Genomic DNA, 23,139 nt, shown 5'->3' on the forward strand with positions numbered 1-23,139 from the left:
ACGGACAACTCTGTGTCAGAAACTCCCTCCCGACTACGAGGAACAAGTCGCAAATTTTCACAAATTCATTCAAACAAAGATAGCAGAGAATTCCATCAGACCAGACGACATCATAAATATGGATGAAGTACCTCTGACGTTTGACCTGCCCCTCACTAGGACCGTTAACAAGAAAGGTGAAGCATCTGTCACACTGAAAACAACCGGCCATGAGAGGACGCATTTCACCTGTGTTTTGGGCTGCACTGCATCCGGACTAAAGCTTCCACCAATGGTAATTTTTAAGCGGATTACTATGCCAAAAGAAAACCTCCCGAAAGACATTGTCGTGAAAGTTAACACGAAAGGGTGGATGGTAGAAAGCCTAATGAAGGAATGGTTGACCGAGTGTTACGGCAAGCGACCGGGAGGATTTTTTCATAGAAAAAAAGCATTACTCGTTTTGGACAGCATGAGGGCCCATATTACAGATTCTGTGAAAGCAGCCATCAAGAGGACAAACTCCATTCCAGCTGTGATTCCTGGGGGCACAACAAAGTATTTGCAGCCACTTGACATTAGTGTGAATCGTGCATTTAAAGTGGCACTCCGAGTTGAATGGGAGGCTTGGATGACCAGCGGCGAGAAATCGTTTACCAAAACTGGCCGCATGCGAAGAGCAACTTTTGCACAAGTCTGCCAGTGGATCCTGTCAGCGTGGAGCAGTGTGAAAAAATCCACCATCACCAACGGGTTTCGAAAAGCCGGTCTGCTGCGTGACGGAGAGGACAGCACAAGCTCAGGAGTGAATTTGCCTCAGGATGAGAGTGACACTGAAAGCGACAACGAAAGAGAGACTGAGAAAGTGTGTGGCGAAGTATATCTGAGGCTATTCAAATCCGACACTGAGGAGGAAGACTTCCATGGTTTCAGTGCACAGGAGGAAGATGAAGACGGCTAACAGTGACTTTTATGTTTTTTTAACCAGCCCTGTTAGTGCTGTGTTACTGCCGTGTTGCTGCTGTGTTGCTGCTGTGTTACTGCCGCGTTACAGGCACTGTTTGGAAAGAAAAGTTAAGGTATGTTATTAAAACTTTGAAAACTCTTTCTGTGTACCGTCTTTCTTTGTAAATATCTCATGTTACAATGTGGGCACCTGCGGCTTATAGACAGGTGCGGCTTATGTATGTACAAAATGTTTTTTCCTTTAAAAATGTACTGGGTGAGGCTTATAATCAGGTGCGCTCTATAGTCCGGAAATTACGGTAATCAAAATGTCAGTGTTGTGAATTCCCTCTGTGCTCACCAAGAACAACTTGACTCTGCTACTTAGCTTGAGTGACTCCAGGTGTGTAGGCCGACCTCAGCTCAGAACTAACAAGCTTGGCAATCATCATGTGTTGCAGCCAATGGGAGTTCATAAGCACACAGTATATACCCCAGGACTTGTACATTTCCGGAGGCGACATGTGGTTAAGGCTTCGTCATCACCCTTCTGGCGAAGGTCAGTGAAGCTTATTTTACATGATCAAATATCCAGTTATTTTAACTTTGACTGAACTGTCCTGAAGCACATACAATCAGTATTGGTAGTATTGCCTTTAAAATGTCATCCTGTGTGGAATCTGTGTATATTCCCAACAAGCTCCCAACCAGCTACAATCTGTGCTCTGTGTTTGCCCTAGTTTGAAGCTTGTAATTCATGCAGGCCTTGGCACAACAACAGTGAGAAGGTTATATGGCCCGGCTGTGTGTCTTTAAAGGTTGTATATTAACAACTTGATATGGAGAGGACAGGTGAGCGGCCACTTAGAGGAACAGAGGGAGTGTGACTGTGAGGAGCGAACAACTCAGAGAAAAACACAGACAAGGATTTTTAGTCCTGGATTTTGCTCTTGTAAAGTGAACTTTCTGTTGTGGATCAGACAAAATTTCATCTGGAATTTGCAGCAAAATTTAAGAAGAAGTTTTTTGTGACTTTACTGCACTATAAACGCAGTGGAGCAGGAGCAGTGAAAAAAAAGAAAGCCTTTACCTGATCATGGACTTTCTTTAACAGCTCAAAAATCTAAATGCTAGGACCTTCAGAGCTGAGGGTGGGAATGGGGTGGTGGTGGTTGTGTTTGTGCTTCTTGGGGATTGTTGCTGCTCCATGTCGGGGCGTCAGACAGTGTCTGGCTGGGATTACAATCAATGTGATCCTGCTGGATGATGAAGAGTCTCCCTGGAGTCTGAGGTACGTGAAGGATGAAATACTGAAGGCCATAGAGACGGATTCAACCATCAATGCTGAAGAAGGTAATAAAGTATAAAAATACTAAGAAATACAACATAAAGTCATCTGCATGTGTACACAGAATTGTTACATTATGGACTCAAAATTATATTATAGCCTACGGTGTAGTGTAGATTCTGCAGTAAAATTTTAAACATTGAATTATTCTATGATGCGTCAGGTAGGCTAGTGTCATAAAATGATCTATTTGTGTATATAGTAACTGGTTGCATTTGAACACATTCACACGGTTTATGTAGCCTATATTACTGTGTGTATTTGATATAATCTCAAAGCTTTGTCAAAACGTGTTTAGGGTTGTCAAAAGCATATATTTATTTTTTTCCCCATGGTTACAGCTTTTTAGTTCTTTTTAGAAATTGTGTCTTAAAGTTAGAGTTTCTTGGCTTCCAGCTTGTTTTCACTATAAACTATACTAGACAAGTCTATCTCTTCCATTTCAAGGTTCAAGTGAAGCAATGACTGATAACAGATAAGATATTATTTATTAAGTGTAATAAATTATTAGATACGGGTCATTACCTAACCAAAAGGAAATCCATAATGTTTTGTGATAGCTTGACTTGATCCTTAGTCTGATAATGATTGATTTAGGTTTTGACTCACTTAGACATGGCTGGATTAACCTGCTATGGGCCCCATGGCAAAAATGTAGGCTATTGTGGGCCCCTATTGTTTATGGTAATTTGGTTAAGCACATTTATTTAGCAATATGCCTTTTTCACATCAGCCATTTTGACATGACATGGCAGGGTAAACACATGTGTAGAAAAATTAATAAAATTAATTGGTCTCATTCTATTTAGTGTCACAATACCTAAGCCCTGGCCCACCTGAATGGATCAGGGCTATGACATTTATTACACCTGTGTTTACCATGGACGTATAAAGGTGTTCACTCTGCAATAACATGTCAAAATGACTGCTGTGAAAAAGGGCCTGTTTTGACCTCTACAAGACAGGTTGAACCCATATTGACCCTTATTAACTGATTTGATATTGTGCATTATCCCAGACAAATGTGCAGTTCACCAAATTACCACAAACTAACTGACACACAATGAAAATGGAGATTTTGTGTGAAAAAATCCCAGTAAGTTTTGAATTAATTTAAGGCAGGTATACACAAAAGTAGCTCCTCATGTCTAGTCAGGGATTTTGCTTGATGAACTGACAACGTCAGCATATTTCATCAGCTGTAGCTAGCTAGCTAGCTAATTAAGCTAATGTTTCATTAGTAGTAGCCTAACCCAATGTTATGCTAACGTTACGACTGGTACCCAGCCAACATGGTTATGTGGGCCCCACATGGGTTATGCTGGGGGTACCTGGGTACCAATTAGGTATGGTACCAAAATGGGCATCTTATCTGGGGCCCACTTGGGTCAACTAAGTTAGTCCCAGATGAGCTCCCCATGTGGGCTACCCGTGTGGGTCCTAGTTGGGTCACTACTGCTAAATTAGTGCATGAGGCCAACATGGAAACTGTGGACAAACCCACTTACAACCCATATTTCAGCCCATGTAGCCCCCATGTAGTTCCCACATAGAACTTAAACCTGGGGCCGAGATAGGGTTTGGTTTATGTTGCCCAGATTGGGCCCATATAACACCCATTGTACTCCTGCATGAAACCCACAAGGGCAATTGGCACGGGGCCCTTATGGAACCCGCGGACAATCCCATATAGGGCCCATTTTTCAGCCCATTTACTACCCACATGGGCCCCACATACAAATGTTGGCTGGGTAGCTGTACATGCAAACATTTGCAGCTTGTATTAGAGCAGATAAATGCACTATTTAATCCATTTCTTACATGTTTTCTCTTTCATTTTTTGTTTTGGAAAGTGGCTGAAATGACAACTGTTGTTAGCATATTTTATCAGCTCTAGCTAGCTAAGTTAATGTTTCATTAGTAGTAGCCTAACCCAGTGTTATACTAACGTTACTACTGGTAGGAAGTTATTTAGCTGGACATGCTAACATTTGCAGCAGACAAACGCCCTGTTTAATCGATTTCTTAAATGTTTGCTATTGCATTTCTGTTTTTTTGAAAGCCTAAAGAAAGGATGCAGATCATCCAAAGCTTGACAGATCTGTTGTGTTGTTTCTAAACTATGACAACTGCTGTTTGGGGAAGAGCTTAAGCAGACTGAATGGACACCCATATCTAGCCTATATATATATATTTTATTTAATCAATGAAATGTTTTTTCTGCTTTTTCATTCTTTCCACAAACCACAAAAACAGATGTCGGGTTTAATCTCACGGCTAACTTTGGCGGGTTCACACCGGCCTTTTATCGATATACCGGCTGCAAGGCTAGCGCGTGTGAGGGAGTGGACAAGCTAAAGAACCTGATGGTGAGTACAGTTTTACATCCACCTTAGACTCATGGTACTTGCTTTTAACATGTAGGCATAGATTTGCCTGTGTGCTTAGTGTGTGTACTTTGAGTGTTATAAACTATATCCACTAGGGGACAGATCAGGGGCTGCATCATCCTGCTTTTGGCTCAATGTAAACAGGGAGCCACTCCAAAGGGTTACTACAGTGTCAATACTAACTGTTGTTGTCAGTTGTTTCAAGTCTGTTGCTCAAATAGTTGCATCTTATACACATGTATACAAGTGTAGCTATCACACGTAGTTAAAAGCAAGTACATCAGAGCACTCCTGAACTGAACTGAGCACACAAATGTGAAACAAACAGCCACACACTGACAAAACTCGCACTCATTTGTATTCTCTTGCAGAGTTCAGACAGCCTGGGATGTGCCGTGCTTGGGCCTACCTGCACCTTTGCTACTTTCCAATTGGTTGAGTAAGTGCATTTTCTTCCAAGGTCACATCCACGTTAGTCTGAATAAATCTGAAAAACATCGCTCACATTATTCAAACAGTGTTTTACATGTATAAATGTGGAAATGGTGCATGTTGGGATCTACTCCCAAACACACTTCCTTACATTTTGTGGTGGATGTAGCTACACGTCTCTAAGATCCATCTCACCATTTATTCCCTCCATGTATATGTCATTCTCTATCTCTCTTTATTTGCACCCTTTTCCTCTCCTTTTCTCTCTCTCTTTCAGTGTGGAAAAAGGCCTGAAGCTCCGTACGCCCATCATCTCGGCGGGGAGCTTCGGCACCTCCTGCGACTACACTCTCAACCTGCAGCGCCTCCTGCCGCCGGCACGCAAGATCTCAGACTTTTTCATCAACTTCTGGGTGTATGTAAACAAGATCAAACCTAAATGGGAGACAGCCTATGTTTACAAGAAAGAGGTCAACACAGAGGATTGCTTTTGGTGAGTCACTTAGGAGATGTCTTTAAAGAGTACACTGAAGTGGGAATGTGTCGCGGTGGGTAGATTGACATCTGCTGCTTGTGATCTATGCAGGACAGAACCTGCTGAAATCAAAAATAAATAAATAAATTACTCGATAAATAAAAATAATAAAAATATTATTTATAATAATAATAATGAAATAATTCAAAATAAATGTAGGCATAAATAAAATTTAAATTAAAAGACATTTATATTTCTGATTTAAGTTGCTTCTTTATTTATTTACCTTTGTATGAATTCCCATATTTATCTACACTTCTATCCCTTTTATTTATTTCATTATATTACCTAAAATTTTAAAATTTATTTTTGCATTAATTTTTTATTAATTTATTTTTTATATATATATATATATATATATATGATTTTGACAGGTCCTGTTCATGTGATACGACTGTGTTCCTTCAGTGGCTTAATAAATCATTTTTTTACTTGGAATTCTAAGTGATGCTCTTCTGCAGGTATATAAATGCACTGGATGCAGACCACAAGTTCGCCCTAAATATTAGCAGAGCGGTGCTGCGCAAACCGGCTGACCTGAAAAGAGTGCTGACATCGCCCAGAAACAGGACAAGCAATCGTAAGTATTTTCTTTAAAAACACTTTTGATGAAAGGTGTACAAATACTGTAAAATTGGGTTGCTAACCTTTGGTACACATTGAACCTGGATATTTATATCCCCAGTGCACTACATGACATCAAGTGGACATGAGAGCAGTATTAAAGTATTACTTATACAAGAGTGAATACTTTTAAAAGCACTGGTAAGTTTGACTTTCAGAGGTTGATAAGGACAGGTTTCTCACTTTGAACCATAAATGGATGCAGGACAAATTATGTCCCAACAACCTTTGAGACCTACAGTATGATATAGCCTATATAACACACTGCTGCTGAGGGAGCTCAATAGAAATATTAACTTGTGCACATACCATAGCTTTTTGTTTCACGTTGATGCAGCTATTAAAAAAGGGCATTTGGTTTAAGTTTCAAGGTAGAAGCAGACATTTAAATGGAAATCAGGATCAGAGGGTTTGACTCCCCCTCAAGGTTATACTGTGCTAGAAATGCATCACTACTGGTCTGTGGTGTTAAATACAGCTTCTCTGTTTGCAGTGTTCATCATGTGTGGATCACCCATGGATGTCGAGGAGATGAAAAATATCTCCAAAGAGGCGGACAACAGTGATATTATCTTTATCCTTATTGATCTCTACAAGTCAGTGCTCTTTATTCATTTAATCTCTTTTTCCATCTCTAAAAAAAATTTAAAAAAAATCTGTCTCTCTCATTTTTCTTATCTTGGTACTTTCTGCACGTGTCTGTCCTGTAGGCATGTTTACAGTTATTATACTGTATAGTTACAAATGGTTCTTTTCATTCCCACATTCTTCTTTGACATACAGTACATACACTACATGACAAATTTTGTAACTTTTCCTCTAACTTCATGACATTTCATAATTTTTGTTGACAATTCAGTTTATACTGATGCATATTCTCCATTAATTTTTTCTTTATCTCCTGCAGTTTTGCTGCAATATAATGTACAAAATGAAAATATAGATTTTACTGAATCTGCCAGCTTCAGATTCTCATGCAATGAGTTAAGTAATTATGATGACGTGGGGAAGACGTATTCCCGTCAGGATGCTGCACATACAGCACTTCTAAGACCGTCTCCCCTGCCTCCTCTCCACAGTGATCAATACTACACCAACACCTCGTCGCTGCCATTCATGAGGAACGTGTTGGTAGTGACTATGCCCCACACCAGAAACTACACTATCAACTCAGACCTGAAAGACAACAACACGGTGAGGAGGACACATTTCCAAATGACTCAACTCCTTTCTTCCTCATATTGCTGTTTTAAAGGAACAGTTTGACATTTTTGGAAATACGCTTTCATTCCTTTTTTGCTGAGAGTTACAGTAGATGCAATCAAATATGAAGCTGAAACAGTTAGTTTAGCTTATCATTAAAGGGCAACTTCAGTATTTTTCAACCTGAACCCTATTTTCCCATGTTTTTGTGTTTAAGTGACAAATGGGTACAACAATTTTTGAAATTGGTCCAGTATCGAGGGATAACGCTGTAACCGGCGAAATGAGCTTCGAGGGCAAGTGAGCAGAATCAGTGTAACATTACGGTCCACTAAAAGTGGTTGTTTTTGCCACTGACAGGTTCAGATTGTTATTATAAGTGTCTGACAACATTATGGAAAGGACCCTACAGAGAAATAAAAGGTTTCTGTTTGTTATTGTGTCCAAGTCCCTCTCAAGGAGAAGTCTTTTTGTGAAACCTGAATATCTGTATACTCTGGCTCAAATAAATATGGGCGGCCATCAAATTCAAATCAATCCACTTGTCGAAATCATCAAAATATTCAGCCATGACATTGAAAATCTTTTAGATAACACTAAGCTACGCTTTCTGTACTCCAACACAACAAACTGTCAGGCTGCCACTCGCGTTTCCACCGTGGATTATTCCACTATTCCACCGTTGTCTTCTGGCAACACGTCACCTCGCCAAATTTCAGAACGAGACTTCTCCTTGAGCGAGACTCTTTCCATAATGTTGTCAGATACTTCAGAGGCTGTCATGGCAAAAACAAGCACTTTTAGTGGACGTAAATGACGTTGCCAGCTTGCCCCTATAGCGCCATATTGCAGCCTGTGAGCAGCTGCCGTCTGCAGCGCTCTCCCTCAATACTGGACCAATTTCAGAACTTGTTGTCCCTATTAGTCAGTTAGACACAAAAACATGGAAAAAAATAGGGTCCAGGTTGAAAAATACAAATAAAAAGTTACCCTTTAGACTGGAAGCAGTGGGAAACGGGTAAAATAAATCTACCTACCAGCACCTTTACAGCTCACTGATTAACACGTTCTATGTTAGTTTAATCCAGACAAAAAAATGTGTGACCTGCCGGGTGGAGTCTCGTTCACGGCGGGGTTGCCATGGTTGCATTTCATCTCACTCTCGGCAAGAAAGCAAATAACCGCGTTTCCCGAAAATGTCAAACTATTCCTTTTTAAAGATTATCGGACAATGGCTGTAATCAGCATCCACTCAACTACTGACTCCAGAAAGGCTCTTTTTCTAAATTGTCTGTTGTATGTGCATCTTTATTTGAGTTAATGGGCCAGTTCTCCTAAATTACAAAAACACTTTTTTTTTTTATCACTGACTTCAGTCTCGCCATGCAGACAGTTTTTGTTTTATTTGCTGAGGTAACTGTCTCCACGGCATCCACCCCAATACAATGGAAGGAACATTACTGTTCCTTCTCCTCTGAATAACCTACAGAGCAGTGTGTTACCAGCTCTTATAGGGACTATTATCCAGCAATTAGTTCCAGTCATCAATTTGTTTGTCTCTCTCTCTCTCTCTCTCTCTCTTTCTCTCTCTCTCTCTCTCTCTATCTCTCTCTCTCTCTCTCTCTCTCTCTCTCTCTCTCTTTCTCTGCAGATGAACGATTACATGGCGGCATACCATGATTCAGTGCTGCTGATAGGCGAGGTGATGAGGGAAATTGTTGAGAAACCTCAGTGGGAGATTCAGCAGATGGAGTATGTCAATGTGAATTACTTCAGAAACCTCTCCTTTAATGGTGAGGAAGGAGGAAGAGATGGTGGGAGGAAGGGAGAGAGGGAATGAACCTCTAATATACTCGACATTCATGGCTGTAGATAAGCCACCATCAAAATGTCCAATTTTACAACACTTTGGTTTCCCATCAGCCTCAGCTGTACTTTGTGTTTAGTGCTAATTAGCAAATGTTAGCATGCTAACACGCTAAACTGGTGAACATGAAAACATTCTACCTGCTAAACATGAGCATGTTAGCTTTCTCACTGTATTGCATTAGCATGTTCAGACCTGGTATCAACATGCGACCCGAGTGATCGGATCACAAGTGGACAGCTCTAAGTACAGGTGTGAAAGCACTTAAGACGCATTGAGATCCGATCACTCAGACCACATTCAGAGGTGGTCTAGGCCACATATGGCCTCATTCTTTTAGCAGTATGTATGTGAATGTGTCCTGGGCCACATTAAGGACCGCCTACTCAACTGACGTCCTGCTGGGATCCGCGGGTCTCTGCGCTCCTCATGTGAATAGACAGATAGACACGAGCGCTTGTCTGCCTCGCGGCATGGAAACGGCCTCTGTGCTCTACTGTATTCTGTCGGTACAACTGTATTTTATTAAGATATATCTTATCTATAGGCTACATAATCTACAGACTATCAGACTAGGCACGCAAAGTGCATTATCATTATCATACTGTCGTAGATGTGTCGGTGTTTTTGTTGTGCTGCTTTGCACAGAGCTGACACCCGCCCGCCAGCTCTATCTTTCATTGCCTAGCAGCGGTACAATAACCTTTTATTTTGATGTTAATAAAATGTACCCGAATTCCCGAAAATGTAGGATATTACTACTGACATTCATGTAATATTACGTCACAACGTCTGCTGTATTAGCCGTGTCTTTATTACGTGTTTATTTGCATATAGAGCGGGGAAGTGAGATTGGATCACAAGTGGTCACTCAAGACGCATGTGGAGACGCATTCTAATACCAGGTGTGAACAGACGTACTTAGAGTTGTCCACTTATGATCCGGTCACTCAGGACGCATGTTAATGCCAGGTCTGAACAGGGCCGTTTTTTTCGGCTCAAGGAAAAGTGAAACCTCGATGGATCAAAAATTCATAATAGAAAAAGTCATAATCTACCTTGTTTGCAGTTTGAGGTGTCCTGTCAACCGTTAGCCTGTATAGACGTCTCTTTTACTATGGTGGTCTATGGGGAAAAGGCTTTTTGGGCCACTGCAATACTGCAAGTGGCCACTGGAAAAGAATTTAGAAGCAAGGCTGAGTGGCCGCACCGTATCCAGGTCTTATCCATCCATGGTCTAAGTACAGCCTCACAGGGCAAGTAGCATAGCTGCCGACTCCTAGTCCAGTTTAATTGCCCTAAAAGTTGGAAACCTCCGGAGTCTAAAAATACTGGAATCAGCTCATGAAGTACTCCCAAAGTGAAAGGCTGTAATTGTAAAACTAAAACCCCCAAACATCCAGAGAAGATACTGATGACATGACCTTGATGGCCTTGATGAAAGCAGCCCTCAGACTTGACATTGGTTACTGTTTTGTGTGAGGCCCAACAGACGGACGCTGTCAACTGCCGTCACTTATTACTCGCTGACAAGATGAAGGGATGAGGTGTTACAGCCTGCAGGCAGCAGCTGGAAGTAGTGTAATTGGGTGTGTGTGATTGAGAGACACACTCAAAGACAAGCTGTTCCTTTTGTCAGGGTCTTTTATCCGTGTTTTTTTCACTAATGACAGAAAACAAACTATTGGAAATCTAATCAGCTAACACTACACAGTACACTAATTTAAAATAGTCATTGTGGTGAACAAAGTGTCTGCCGTACGTTGGTGTATAAAGACGTTTCTATGATTGTGCTCAGGAATAGCTGGAAACTACAAGCTGGACAAGCACGGAGACAGAGATGTGAATCTCTCAGTCATTTACACCACTAGTGACGACAAGGTACTTTATTCCACTTTAACGTTAATTATTATGCCATTCAGCAGTGAATATAATAAGAAACACAGATCTCCTCCTTCTTTTTGTCAGCAATAAAACCTCCCTGTGCTGAATCTCTTGCTGTCAATACAGTGTTTTATTCTGAAATATGTAAATTTCTCTTCTCATGTGATTCTCAGTACCAGATTTTATTCACATTCGACACGGAGAACAACATAACCAGCGAGGTTGAGGCGAACCCTTCCTTCATCTGGGGAAATAGACTTCCTGATTTCACACCAGACCAAGGTACAGCTAAAACACACACACACAGAGTGTGATTGTGTCAGCCACCTATAATCATAAACAGTCTTTCTACGCACATTCACACCTTGCACACATATAAACAGACACGTAGCACACCCGTTAGGTAGCCGTGTTAAGAGACCATCAGCTGTTTATTGCTGTCAGTGAGATGAGCTATCAGTCAGCAGTGGAGTGATCTGAGAATGAGCTCCAGATGTGTTATAAAGGGGGGAACTCCCTATTCTTATTAAAGGTTTTACTGATAAAGTGGAAAATGTCCTAATAATAGATGGGAATTTCTGTCTCTGTTTCAAGGTTTAAGTACTGTTATTGAGGATTTTCTACCCTTCCATGATAGATAGAAACTAAAATAAACAGAATTTAGCTGAAGTCTCTGCTTTTATGTTGTACACTGATTCTGAGAAGTCTTAGTTTGTATCTTGGCTAAAAGCTTCAACCCACGTTTAGTTAAAGGTACCTTGAGGAGTTTTCTTGTAAACAAACAAAAAGTTAGGTTTACATTCAATGTTTTTCACTGTGTGCATCCTTGAGGTCTAACAAATGTGTTGAATGCATTTCCGTCCTCATAAAACATTTGCAAAGCACACTTTTAATACTTTATTTGCTCGTTACTCCCACCAACCAGCGTACAGTACGAAACCGGCATCAGGAATGTGTATCTTGCATGTGCACGATACAAGCAAAAATTTCAGAAAAAAGACCTTTAAGCTTGAGTAAATAAGTATGAGGGCTGGAAGTAACAAAAAAGAGTTCATACAAATGGTGAAAATGCACGTGAATTGAAAAAATGGAGTGATTAAATGATAAATGGCAATTTTGTGTTGTGAATGATGATTGCAAGATGGTGAAAATGATGAAACATGACTTTGTTTTCATCACGTTTTAGTGAAATCAGCTTTAAATGAATCAAATCACTTGATAATTTTTCACTCCATTTTTCAACTGACGTGCATTTTCATCACCTCCATATTTATCAGTTAATTTTTGTTACTTCCACCCCTCATAAATAAGCACCAATAAAGTAACACTATTTCCTTTCTCTTATTTTACATACATGTCCTGGATGAGTCAGGGTTTGCTACAGTAAATAACCTTAAATTAAATTGTAACAGTGCTTTTTCTTTGTGCTCACCCCTTCAGGCCCGGCACCTCATGACATCATCGTCATTGTGTTGGCTGTTACGGTTGTTGTGGTGGCCACCATCGCCTTCATTTTCTACAGGTGAGTGGTGAACCAACTTTAATACATAAAACCTCTAATCAGGGACATCACACAGGGTAGTGAGCTGAACGGCTATGACAGCACACTGTCTAAAAGCCCAGAGATTCACTTTAAAGGGGACACATTATAAAAAAAACTCACTATTTCAGTGCTTGTGCACATATGTTTGGGTATAGCTATATATACTGTAGATAGATATGTTTGGGTAGACACACAGTATGAGAAAAATAATGTGTTTTTGATCAATCCATTAAAATATTTAATCGTGATTAATTCGCACATTTTGTATCTGTTTAAAATGTACCTTAAAGGGAGATTTCTCAAGTATTTAATACTCTTATCAACATGGGAGTGGATAAATATGCTGCTTTATGCAAATGTATGTATATATTTATTAGTGGAAATCAATTAACAACACAAAACAATGACAAATATTGTCCAGAAACCCTCACAGGTACTGCATTACCAGAAAAAATATGCTCAAATCATAACATGGCAAACTGCAGCCCAACAGGCAACAACAGCTGTCAGTGTGTCAGTGTGCTGACTTGACTATGACTTGCCCCAAACTGCATGTGATTATCATAAAGTGGGCATGTCTGTAAAGGGGAGACTCGTGGGTACCCATTGAACCCATTTTCATTCACATATCTTGAGGTCACAGGTCAAGGGACCCCTTTGAAAATGGCCATGACAGTTTTTCCTCGCCAAAATTTAGTGCAAGTTTGGAGCGTTAATTAACTTAATTCGCAATAAGCTAGTGTACCAATGGATTCATAAGGTTTTTCTAGTTTCATCAGCATTTTCACTCTAGCTTTAAAACTCTAGCTTTTTGAGTCTGCTACAACCTCAAGAACTTAAACATGTTCTAGTAGAAACCCAAAATACAAGTACGAACCTGAAAATGAGCATAATATGTCCCCTTTAAACAGTTTCCGTGGCAGATCAGTCAAATGTTTGTGGTATGCTCAAATAAATGAAGGAATAAACCCTGAAGCAAACACTGATTTATGATGTGTGAAAACATTTTTGTCAAATCAACACATATTTTATTTTTACCATTACTGAACCACAAAACAAGTACAGTAATACAGTAATAGGTAAAAGCTGTCACTATACAGGCTCAGTATTTGAGATATTTATGGCTGCTTTTTATCTCATAGAACATAATGTGAAACATTTTTAGATATTTGATTAGTTTCTCTAACTGTTCTATAGATAGATATAAATAAAATGCAGCAAAATTGGGTTCTTTTAGAGTCAAAACAAATGAAAATGGCAGTTGTCTGGATCTTTTAAAAGATATTTTTCTGACCAACCTGAAGAGCCAAATAATTTCTTTGTCCTGATTTTAGAGCCAAGTGAAGTTTTTGTGTTAAATGTGCAAAATTGGACGCTAAATAAGCAGATGTCAAAAGTGCGCAGTCTTGGGTGACCATGTACTTAGTTGCATTTTGTATTTCACAATGGTATTTTGTTCCTGTGTAGACAGAACAGGAGAGACCGCCGTGTCAGGAAGCGCTGGTCCCACATCGCCTCTGATCTCGTCACACTGCTGGAGAACAACCAACTCAATGTCATCTCTCTCAAGGTAAATGAAGCGTAAAGCTCTCCGTCAGCATGGAGGCTCTTTTTCAACACTTATTGACCCGAGCAGGACAGTGAAGCTGATCGTGCACTCAGAAATCTATGATCAAGTCAAGTTTCTACAGCTCTCATCACTTTTCCAACCATTTGTTCTCTATAAAGTGCTCAAGTTAACCATGTTCTTGAATGGGAATGCACTAAAGCACACAAACACACAAAACTAGGGCTGTCAAAGTGAACGCAATAACAACACGTTAACGCAAATTTAAATTCGTCGTGAAGGAGGTTAAATAAGGCTCCAAACTTGCACTTAATTTTGGCCAGGAAAAACTGTCATAGCTATTTTCAAAAGGGTCCCTTGACCTCTGACCTCAAGATATGTGAAGGAAACTGGGTTCTATGGGTACCCACTAGTCTCCCCTTTACAGACATGCCCACTTTATGATAATCACATGCAGTTTGGGGCAAGTCATAGTCAAATCAGCACACTGACACACTGACAGCTGTTCTTGCCTGTTGGGCTGCAGTTTACCATGTTATGATTTGAGCATATTTTTATGCTAAATGCAAAATGCCTGAGGGTTTCTGGACAATATTTGTCATTGTTTTGTGTTGTTAATTGCTTTCCTATAATAAATATATACATATATTTGCATAAAGAAAGCATATTTGTCCACTCCCATGTTGATAAGAGTATTAAATACTTGACAAATCTCCCTTTAAGGTACATTTTGAACAGATAAAAAATGTGCGATTAATGTGCGATTAAATATTTGAATCGATTGACAGCCCTAATGAAAGGATTAAAAAAAAGAAAGGTTTGGACATGTTTGCTCTGTTAAATTGTTGTCCATCTGCTCTGCCCCCATCAGATTGAAGACGAGAGGAAACCCATGAAATTCCAGATCCGCCGTGCGTTTTACGACAAGAAGGTAGCGGGATACAACAGCCGTTTTCAAATCAATCAACACGCTTTTGCAACATGAAAATTTAATTTCTGGTGTGACTGACGCCGCTGCGATGTTTTCAGGTAGTGATTCTGAAGGAGCTGGAGCACTCGGACGCAAACTTTAACGAGACCCAGATGATCGAACTTAATGCGGTAAAGACACACAAACACACACAGCAGGTGTCTTCCACTCCGTGTGCCTGTTAATGTTTTTCCAGGCTAGCCTCTGTGCCATCTAAAGAGCTACTGTTTCTCCTTTTCTCCGCAGCTCAAGCAAATCGACTATTACAACCTCACTAAGTTTTATGGCACAGTGAAGTTTCATCAGGGTGTGTTCGGAGTGTTTGAGTACGGAGAGAGAGGGTCGCTCAGGGTACGTATGGCATGCTCCGCGTGCAGCTCAAGTCCATTCAGGTTTGAATGGAAGTTCAGTTTGCACAAATCAAACGACTGCTTTGATTGACAAGTTCAACAATATCAGTAGTTTAGCACAGAATATAATCCGTTTCAGAATATCATTTCACTTCCCTTTCTCCTTCCAGTATGTGCTGAACGATAAGGTTTCTTATCCAGAAGAGACCTTCATGGACTGGGAGTTCAAGATCTCCGTCATGTACGACATCGCCAAGGTGAGACGGAAACGACCCATAATGGAACTCTGAAGTGCTTTATTGTATTTGGCGTATGGCACGTGATGTAGTATGTGAATGACTGAAGAGTGGGCGCCATATGTTCAGCTCACGCTTCTAACATGTTCTGACATCACACGGAGCTCAGTCTCACAATATGCAAGACATACTCTTATATATTACGTCCCTCTGTAATAAACTCAGACTTACTTTTAAGTATTAAAACCCCAACTTGTCACATTTTTCAAATTATTGTTACCAGTTATTATCGGTTGTTACTTCCTAATCTAGAATTTTGTTACTTTTATATTTCCTTAATATGTAATTTGACATAAACATGGCCGTATTAAGAAAAGTGGACCTAAACCGAAGCTCTTCAAAATAAAAGCACCAATACAGTAGAAGTTTTGCTGAAAGAAAATGTATTTGCATGGTTTCTGATAAAGTTTACCTTGTTAAAGCATGTGTTTTGAAAAAAAAAGCAACAAGTAACTAGTCACTTTAAGAAGAAATCTTCCCAACACTAGTACATCCCACAGTCTATGGTATATACTTGATCTACATTGTAATGGGAATATTTCACTCATTCCTCTCTGATGAATTTACTAGTTCCTTTTTATTAACGAATCTGTATCAAAAAGTAAAAGCATTTCCTTACAGCTATTTTAAGGAGCATCGTGCAGTAGCACTCCTGAAACTGTTTACAGTATGTTACATAGACACATTGTCACTTCTTCAGTAATTGTAATGTGATTTTATTATATGTGGGAGGGCTTGTCAGGTTCATACCAAGCCAAATATTTGAATCGAGACTTGAATGATTCTCACCTCCACCGATAGGAATTGCTGTTGCAGTTCCCTCCAGATAGCCAGTAGAGGTCAGTAAAGATCACCGATGAACCCTCTGGTGTGTAACTCCTCTGTGCAGGGCATGTCCTACCTCCATGCCAGTGAGATCCAGGTGCACGGTCGCCTCAAGTCCACCAACTGTGTGGTGGACAATCGCATGGTGGTGAAGATCACAGACTTTGGCTGCAACAGCTTTCTCAGCCCCGGCAAAGGTAAAAAAAAAACAACAGCCGCAGTGTGTCTCTAGTCCCTCACTGAGTTTATCTTCATTCCTTCACTTTCTCACATTCTCCTCATCCTCCTCTCAGACTTGTGGACAGCTCCGGAGCATCTGAGGAGACAGGGCGAGTCTCAGAAAGGAGACGTCTACAGCTTTGCCATCATCGCTCACGAGATTGTTCTCAGAAAGAGCACCTTCTACACCGAGAGCTGCTCCGACCGCGCAGGTGACACAATTTACACGACCACCGTCCAAAACGAAGCCCTCACATGCTGAGCTCTTGAATATCAAACGTCTTACTACCTTCCCTTTTCTGAAGAAAGGGTAGTGAGATGTTTTGTGTTTGCTGTGATACACACACTATTGTAAGTACCTTTTGTGGGGTAATTAATGTCTGTGTGTTTCCTAACAGGAAAGCTCGCCAAGGTCATCATGTCCTACTTCAGACCTGATCTTAAGGTTGAGACAGCTTCAGAGAAAGAATTAGAGGTGAGTTAATGCCAAGTGTGGGCCAACTTTATCTGCGATTGTGTGTCTGATGTGTCTTTAAAGCTTTGTGTCCTCCGTCTCCTAGGTGTACATGTTGATAAAAAGCTGTTGGGATGAGGATCCAGAAAAAAGACCTGACTTTAAGAGGATAGAAAACTGTCTGGGGAAAATCATCAGGTATTCACTGTGCTTATACTTTCCTGGGCCTCTTGTTGCCATTCTAGCTTCTAGGTGCTCTGAGAGATTTGGCTTTAGTGAAAGTTTTTTTTTTTCCCTTCCTTTCCTTCTCCCCTTCTGTCGTCCTTTAGTAAAATTCACAACCAGGACAATGAGAGTTACATGGATAACATGATCAGGCGGCTGCAGATGTACTCCAGAAACCTGGAGATCCTGGTGGAGGAGAGAACGGTCCTCTACAAAGCTGAGAGGGACCGAGCAGACTGCCTCAACTTCATGCTGCTTCCTGGGTCTGTTTACACCGAAAGGAGCACACAACAGATTTTTTAGATGCTGGCCTGATAAGACAGATAATATAATAATAAATACCTGAAAGTAGGCCGCATGGGCAAAAAACGCCCAGGCTGGCAACACCTTTGTGGGTGGTGGGGGTACATCTGAAAAAAAGCCGCCACTGGTTTAACCGATTCAATGAAAGCACAAGTAGATCATCATCTGTCTTTGTTTCTCTCTGTGTAGCCCAGTGGTGAAAAGCCTGAAGGAGACCGGTGCGGTGGAGCCAGAGCTGTACGAGGAAGTGACGATATACTTCAGCGACATAGTCGGCTTCACCACTCTGTGCCAGTACAGCACGCCGATGGAAGTTGTGGACATGCTCAACGACATCTACAAGGGCTTTGACAGCATCGTCGACCACCACGACGTATACAAGGTATTGACCATAGAATGTATGTAAGAAGTGGACGTAGTCACCGTGACGTCACCCATTGCTTTGTGGACTGCTGTTTTGAAGCCTCGAGTTCGGCATTTTGGCCGTTGCCATGTTGGTTTTTGGTCGTCCTTATCTTGGCTTTTTGCAACCAGAGGTGACACGAGAGGGTGGAGCTAAGTACAACCAAACGCTGATTAAGACATTTTTAGGCGACAAAATGTCACAATTGACTTTCATGAACTGAAAACACACTGTGAAAGGGTTAAAGTTTTAAGACGGAAACACGGACAACTCCAAGACCGGACAATGCCGTGGTAGTGACCTGTCAATCACAAGGTAGCCACGCCCTAAAGCACCCCCTATGGTCTATTTGACTCTAAATTAGACCATAATTTACTAAATGAACATCATGCTGAATTGAAGAAGACTTGAAACTAGCGATTGAGACCATAAACTCATGTTTACAATGTTTACTGAGGTAATAAATCAAGTGAGACGTAGTCTCATTTTCTCAGACTTCTATACAATCAGACTTCAACCAGAGGAGTCCACCCCTCCTGGATATTGGAAAGGATGCAAGTTTAAGGCACTTCAGCATTGGCTTCACTCACTGGAGGTTGCTGCCTTGTATTGACGAGGGCGAAATTCAACAGACAAATAGACTGATAGACAGCACAGACCAAAGACATCATTTCCTCCATCTACCCTCAGGTGGAGACGATCGGTGACGCCTACATGGTGGCCTCCGGGCTTCCGAAGCGAAACGGGAACAGGCACGCGGTGGACATCTGCCGCATGGCGCTGGACATCTTGGCGTTCATGGGTACCTTCCAGCTCCGACACCTGCCCGGCATCCCTGTGTGGATACGCATCGGCATTCACTCAGGTACGATAAGATCTTTAAATTGTCTTTCTGTTGTCCTAAATGCAGTGTGAGACTGCAACCTTTAAATTGCTTTAAACGTCCCTCATGTCCATTCCACAATAACTTTAAAACCTTAACTTCCCTTGGATCTTGTCCACTCATATCTTCTTTTATCTTGTAAACGGTTGTAAAGATGGAAAACTGACTGAATGTCTGTGTGTCCAGGTCTCTGTGCAGCAGGCGTCGTGGGGATAAAGATGCCCAGATATTGTTTATTTGGAGACACGGTCAACACGGCGTCTCGTATGGAGTCTACAGGACACCGTGAGTCGAGAGACATGCACACCAGAGACATTTAATGAGCAAACTGATATGCGCTGACACTCATGCTGCCAGCTAGTGTGGTCCAGTTGTGTACTGCTCATTACTCCTGTGCAATTTCAGAAGCTACCATTCAATCTAATTCAATAAATTTACCACAGCCAAGCTTTGGTAAAAAACAGATGCCTGTCGTTTTATCTTTTAATATCCTCCAGCCCTGCGGATCCACGTCAGTCAGCCTACGATAAATATCCTGCAGAGGACAGACTGCAAGTTTGAGTACGAGATGAGAGGAGAAACATATCTGAAGGTAAAGATGGGCCTGGACGGGTCAGACAAATGAACCATTTTTAAATAGAATCTAGAAACGCTCAATTCTGCAGAAAGCACCGACTGAAGCATGGATGTCTGCAGACTTCACTGCCACACATGGATGCAAAATGTTGTAAATGTGTGTGTTTTCTAAGGGTAAAGGCACAGAGACAACCTACTGGTTGACAGGGGAGACGGGCGAAGACTACGACCTCCCAACTCCACCCACAACGTAAGCAAACCCTCCACCTGCTGAAATGTACTCCTCTCAAATAGCTGTATTTACTACTAACATTAGTTTATGTAGCTTTGTTACGACCCGGCTCTGATGGCCATGACAAAAAGGGAGATACACCGCGCTGATCAGTCAGATGAACTGAAAACCCCCGTGTGACACTAAGACATGTATTTGGTATTCTACTGCACATTTACTGTAGCCTGTACCGTAAACCTTGTGTACTGGTTCCTGTTTTTCCAGGGAGAACTTCCAGCGGCTGCAGCAGGACCTCGCCCACATGATCCTGGCGTGTCTGGAGCGGCGCTCTCGAGGCTCCATCCAGAGGAAGACGCCGCTCTCGAGTCAGAGCAGGGAGGACGAGGACCAGGAATCGGAGGTGGAGTCTGAGGGCGACCATCCCGAGTACCTGCATCTGGCTACTGTGGATAACACCCTCAGTACATTCCTGTAGTACAAACCTACAATCACCGCTGTATGATATTACATTATTCAGTAAGACTGGGAAGGGAACCAGCAGGTAATGACTGTAGCATGGTGAATCCCTGGTTAGATGTACAACATCCAATGAGGCAATGAGGAGCATTAATGTCCAATGTTAATACATCAAGAAACGCTCTTGTACATGTGGACCTTTCTCCTGCATATTCTTGTCAGGTTCATTGATTGTTTGAATATGCAATTATTTACTGCTTGGACTAAAACAAAGATGTAGGTGTAGCTTATCTGTACCAGAAAGATGACAAGATGAACTCTACTTAATGGCAGTGAAAGTGTGAATTAGTAACTTCACAACATGTAGTATTGGAGTATTAGATTTGGTTCAGATCTAAAGATCCAGGCCCTTAGTTATCAAACTTAAAAAATGACTGTTAATGCTCTAAAGCAGGGCTGCCCAAAGTGGCAGATGTTTCTAGTGATTTTTTTTTTTTTTTTAATTAAAAGACCTACTTTACTGTCTTCAGGAGGCTGTATAAGCTGGTTTAGAGCTGAAGATACTGGTATCATATGAAACGAGAAAACCTAAATAATCCATTGGTACCAACCATGTCATACTAGCTTGTCTGGAAGGAGGCTAAATAACACTCCAAAGTAAAAGCAAAAACAAAAACTGGCATGGCCATTTTCAAAGGGGTCCCTTGACCTCTGACCTCTGGATATGTGAATGAAAATGGGTTCTATGGGTACCCACGAGTCTCCCCTTTACAGACATGACTTTATGATAATCACATGCATTTTGGACAAAAAACAGTTTTTTGAATGCAGTATAAATGTGTTATTTTTCGCCTATTTTAAAAAGGGTGTGTTTGAATATTTCTGCATATTGGGGTCCCTAAACAGTCTTGGAATTGCATAAATATCACTGGAAATTATCCCTTTTGTATTCAGCAGGTGGGTTTTAAGGGGTTAACTATGTACAAGCAATAAGAATATTCAATTACGGGACCTTGGGATCCTAGTACCATTTTCATCTTAACTATACAATAGGTGTATGCTTTTGACCTGTGGCACACCATTAAGTTCCAGTTTTGGCCCTAAACTGAGTAAGAATACATTTATCAAGCAACTTATTCTTTGGAATAACCTTTAACCTTTGAGCAGGAATAGCAAATAAGACACTGGAGCAGATTTAACTTACAGTATATCTGCCATTTTACCCAGTGATGTTATTTTGCAAAATCATATACACCGATCAGCCATAACATTTAGACCACTGACAGGTGAAGTGAGTAACATTGATTATCTCGTTAGAATGGCACCGGGCAGTGGGGGGGATATATTAGACAGCAAGTGAACATTTTGAACTTTGACCTTTGTGTTGGAAGCAGAAAAAATGGGCAAGCGTAAGGATGTGAGAGACTTTGACGAGGGCCAAATAGTGCTGGCTAGACGACTGGGTCAGAGCATCTCCACAAATGCAGCTGTTGTGGGATGTTCCCGGTCTGCAGTGGTCAGGACCTACCAAAAGTGGTCCAAGGAAGGAAAACTGGTGAACCGACAGGATCATGGGCGGGCATTGCTCATTGATGCACGTGGGGAACAAAGGCTGGCCCGTCTTGTCCGATCCAATAGAAGAGCTACTGTAGCTCAAATTGCTGAAAAAGTTAATGCTGGTTCTGATAGAAAGGTGTAAGAACACACAGTTCATCGCAGTTTGTTGCATATGGGGTTGTGTAGCCGCAGACCGGTCAGGGTGCCCATGCTGACCCGTGTCCACCCCCAAAAGCACCAACAATGGGCACGTGAGTATCAGAACTGGACCACGGAGCGATGGAAGAAGGTGGCCCGGTCTGATGAATCACGTTTTCTTTTACATCATGTGGACGGCAACTTGTTTGAGGTGTTGACTCGGCCTCCAAATCCTCCAGACCTCAATCCAATGGATCATCTGTGGGATGTGCTGGACAAACAAGTACGATCCACGGAGGCCACACCTCGCAACATACAGGACTTAAAGGATCTGCTACTGACGGCTTGGTGCCAGATACCACAGCATACCTTCAGAGGTCTAGTGGAGTCCTTGCCTCGACGGGTCAGGGCTGTTTTGGCGGCAAAAAAGGGACCTACTCAATATTAGGCAGGTGGTCATAATGTAACAGCTGATCGGTGTAGAGGAGTGAACTAACAGGAAATGAAATGGAAATATGCTTTTATTCTTGTACTGGTTAATTTATATGCATTTATATTTTTTTGTATTCAAATGACACATCTGAAGACAACTGCTTTTTACCACAGTAGACCCTTTTCAAAGCAACAATTTTGACACGTCATTGCAGGGTAAACACAGGTGTATTTGATAGAATAAATTACGGTCCTGCTGTATTTAGTGTCAGAGGCATTCCAGTGAGCCAGCATGCACAATACCAGAGCTCTGGCCCAGCTAAATGGAACAGGGTCATAATTAATGTTATTAATTACACCTGTGTTTACCCTACAATGATGTGGCTGCTGTGAAAAGGGCCTGTTGCATGTCTGGAGGAGCACTGACTGTACATTTCAACCACTGAGATTAAGGTGAGACGTTTAGGAGGTAACTACTGTACCGGCTGTATGGAACCGTTGAC

At 41.3% G+C, this 23,139-nt stretch overlaps 1 protein-coding gene across 1 annotated transcript; it reads left to right on the top strand.

Moving 5' to 3' along the window:
• The first annotated feature begins 1,424 nt into the window (after nt 1-1,424).
• Nucleotides 1,425-21,152, top strand: si:ch73-139e5.4 (heat-stable enterotoxin receptor). Its single transcript, XM_037755927.1, has 28 exons — nt 1,425-1,483; nt 1,665-2,277; nt 4,529-4,641; nt 5,034-5,101; nt 5,372-5,587; nt 6,091-6,209; nt 6,747-6,849; nt 7,333-7,447; nt 9,108-9,249; nt 11,122-11,204; nt 11,381-11,489; nt 12,648-12,729; nt 14,218-14,320; nt 15,189-15,248; nt 15,347-15,418; nt 15,534-15,638; nt 15,808-15,894; nt 16,823-16,955; nt 17,052-17,189; nt 17,376-17,452; nt 17,538-17,629; nt 17,761-17,919; nt 18,149-18,341; nt 19,053-19,227; nt 19,432-19,530; nt 19,743-19,837; nt 19,995-20,071; nt 20,318-21,152. Exons 2-28 carry the CDS (start codon nt 2,052-2,054, stop codon nt 20,526-20,528), a joined length of 3,252 nt encoding a protein of 1,083 aa, XP_037611855.1. The 5' UTR covers nt 1,425-1,483; nt 1,665-2,051; the 3' UTR covers nt 20,529-21,152.
• The last annotated feature ends 1,987 nt before the right edge of the window (nt 21,153-23,139 follow it).

This window comes from Sebastes umbrosus, chromosome 20, assembly GCF_015220745.1.
Source record: "Sebastes umbrosus isolate fSebUmb1 chromosome 20, fSebUmb1.pri, whole genome shotgun sequence".
Lineage (NCBI taxonomy): Eukaryota > Metazoa > Chordata > Actinopteri > Perciformes > Sebastidae > Sebastes > Sebastes umbrosus.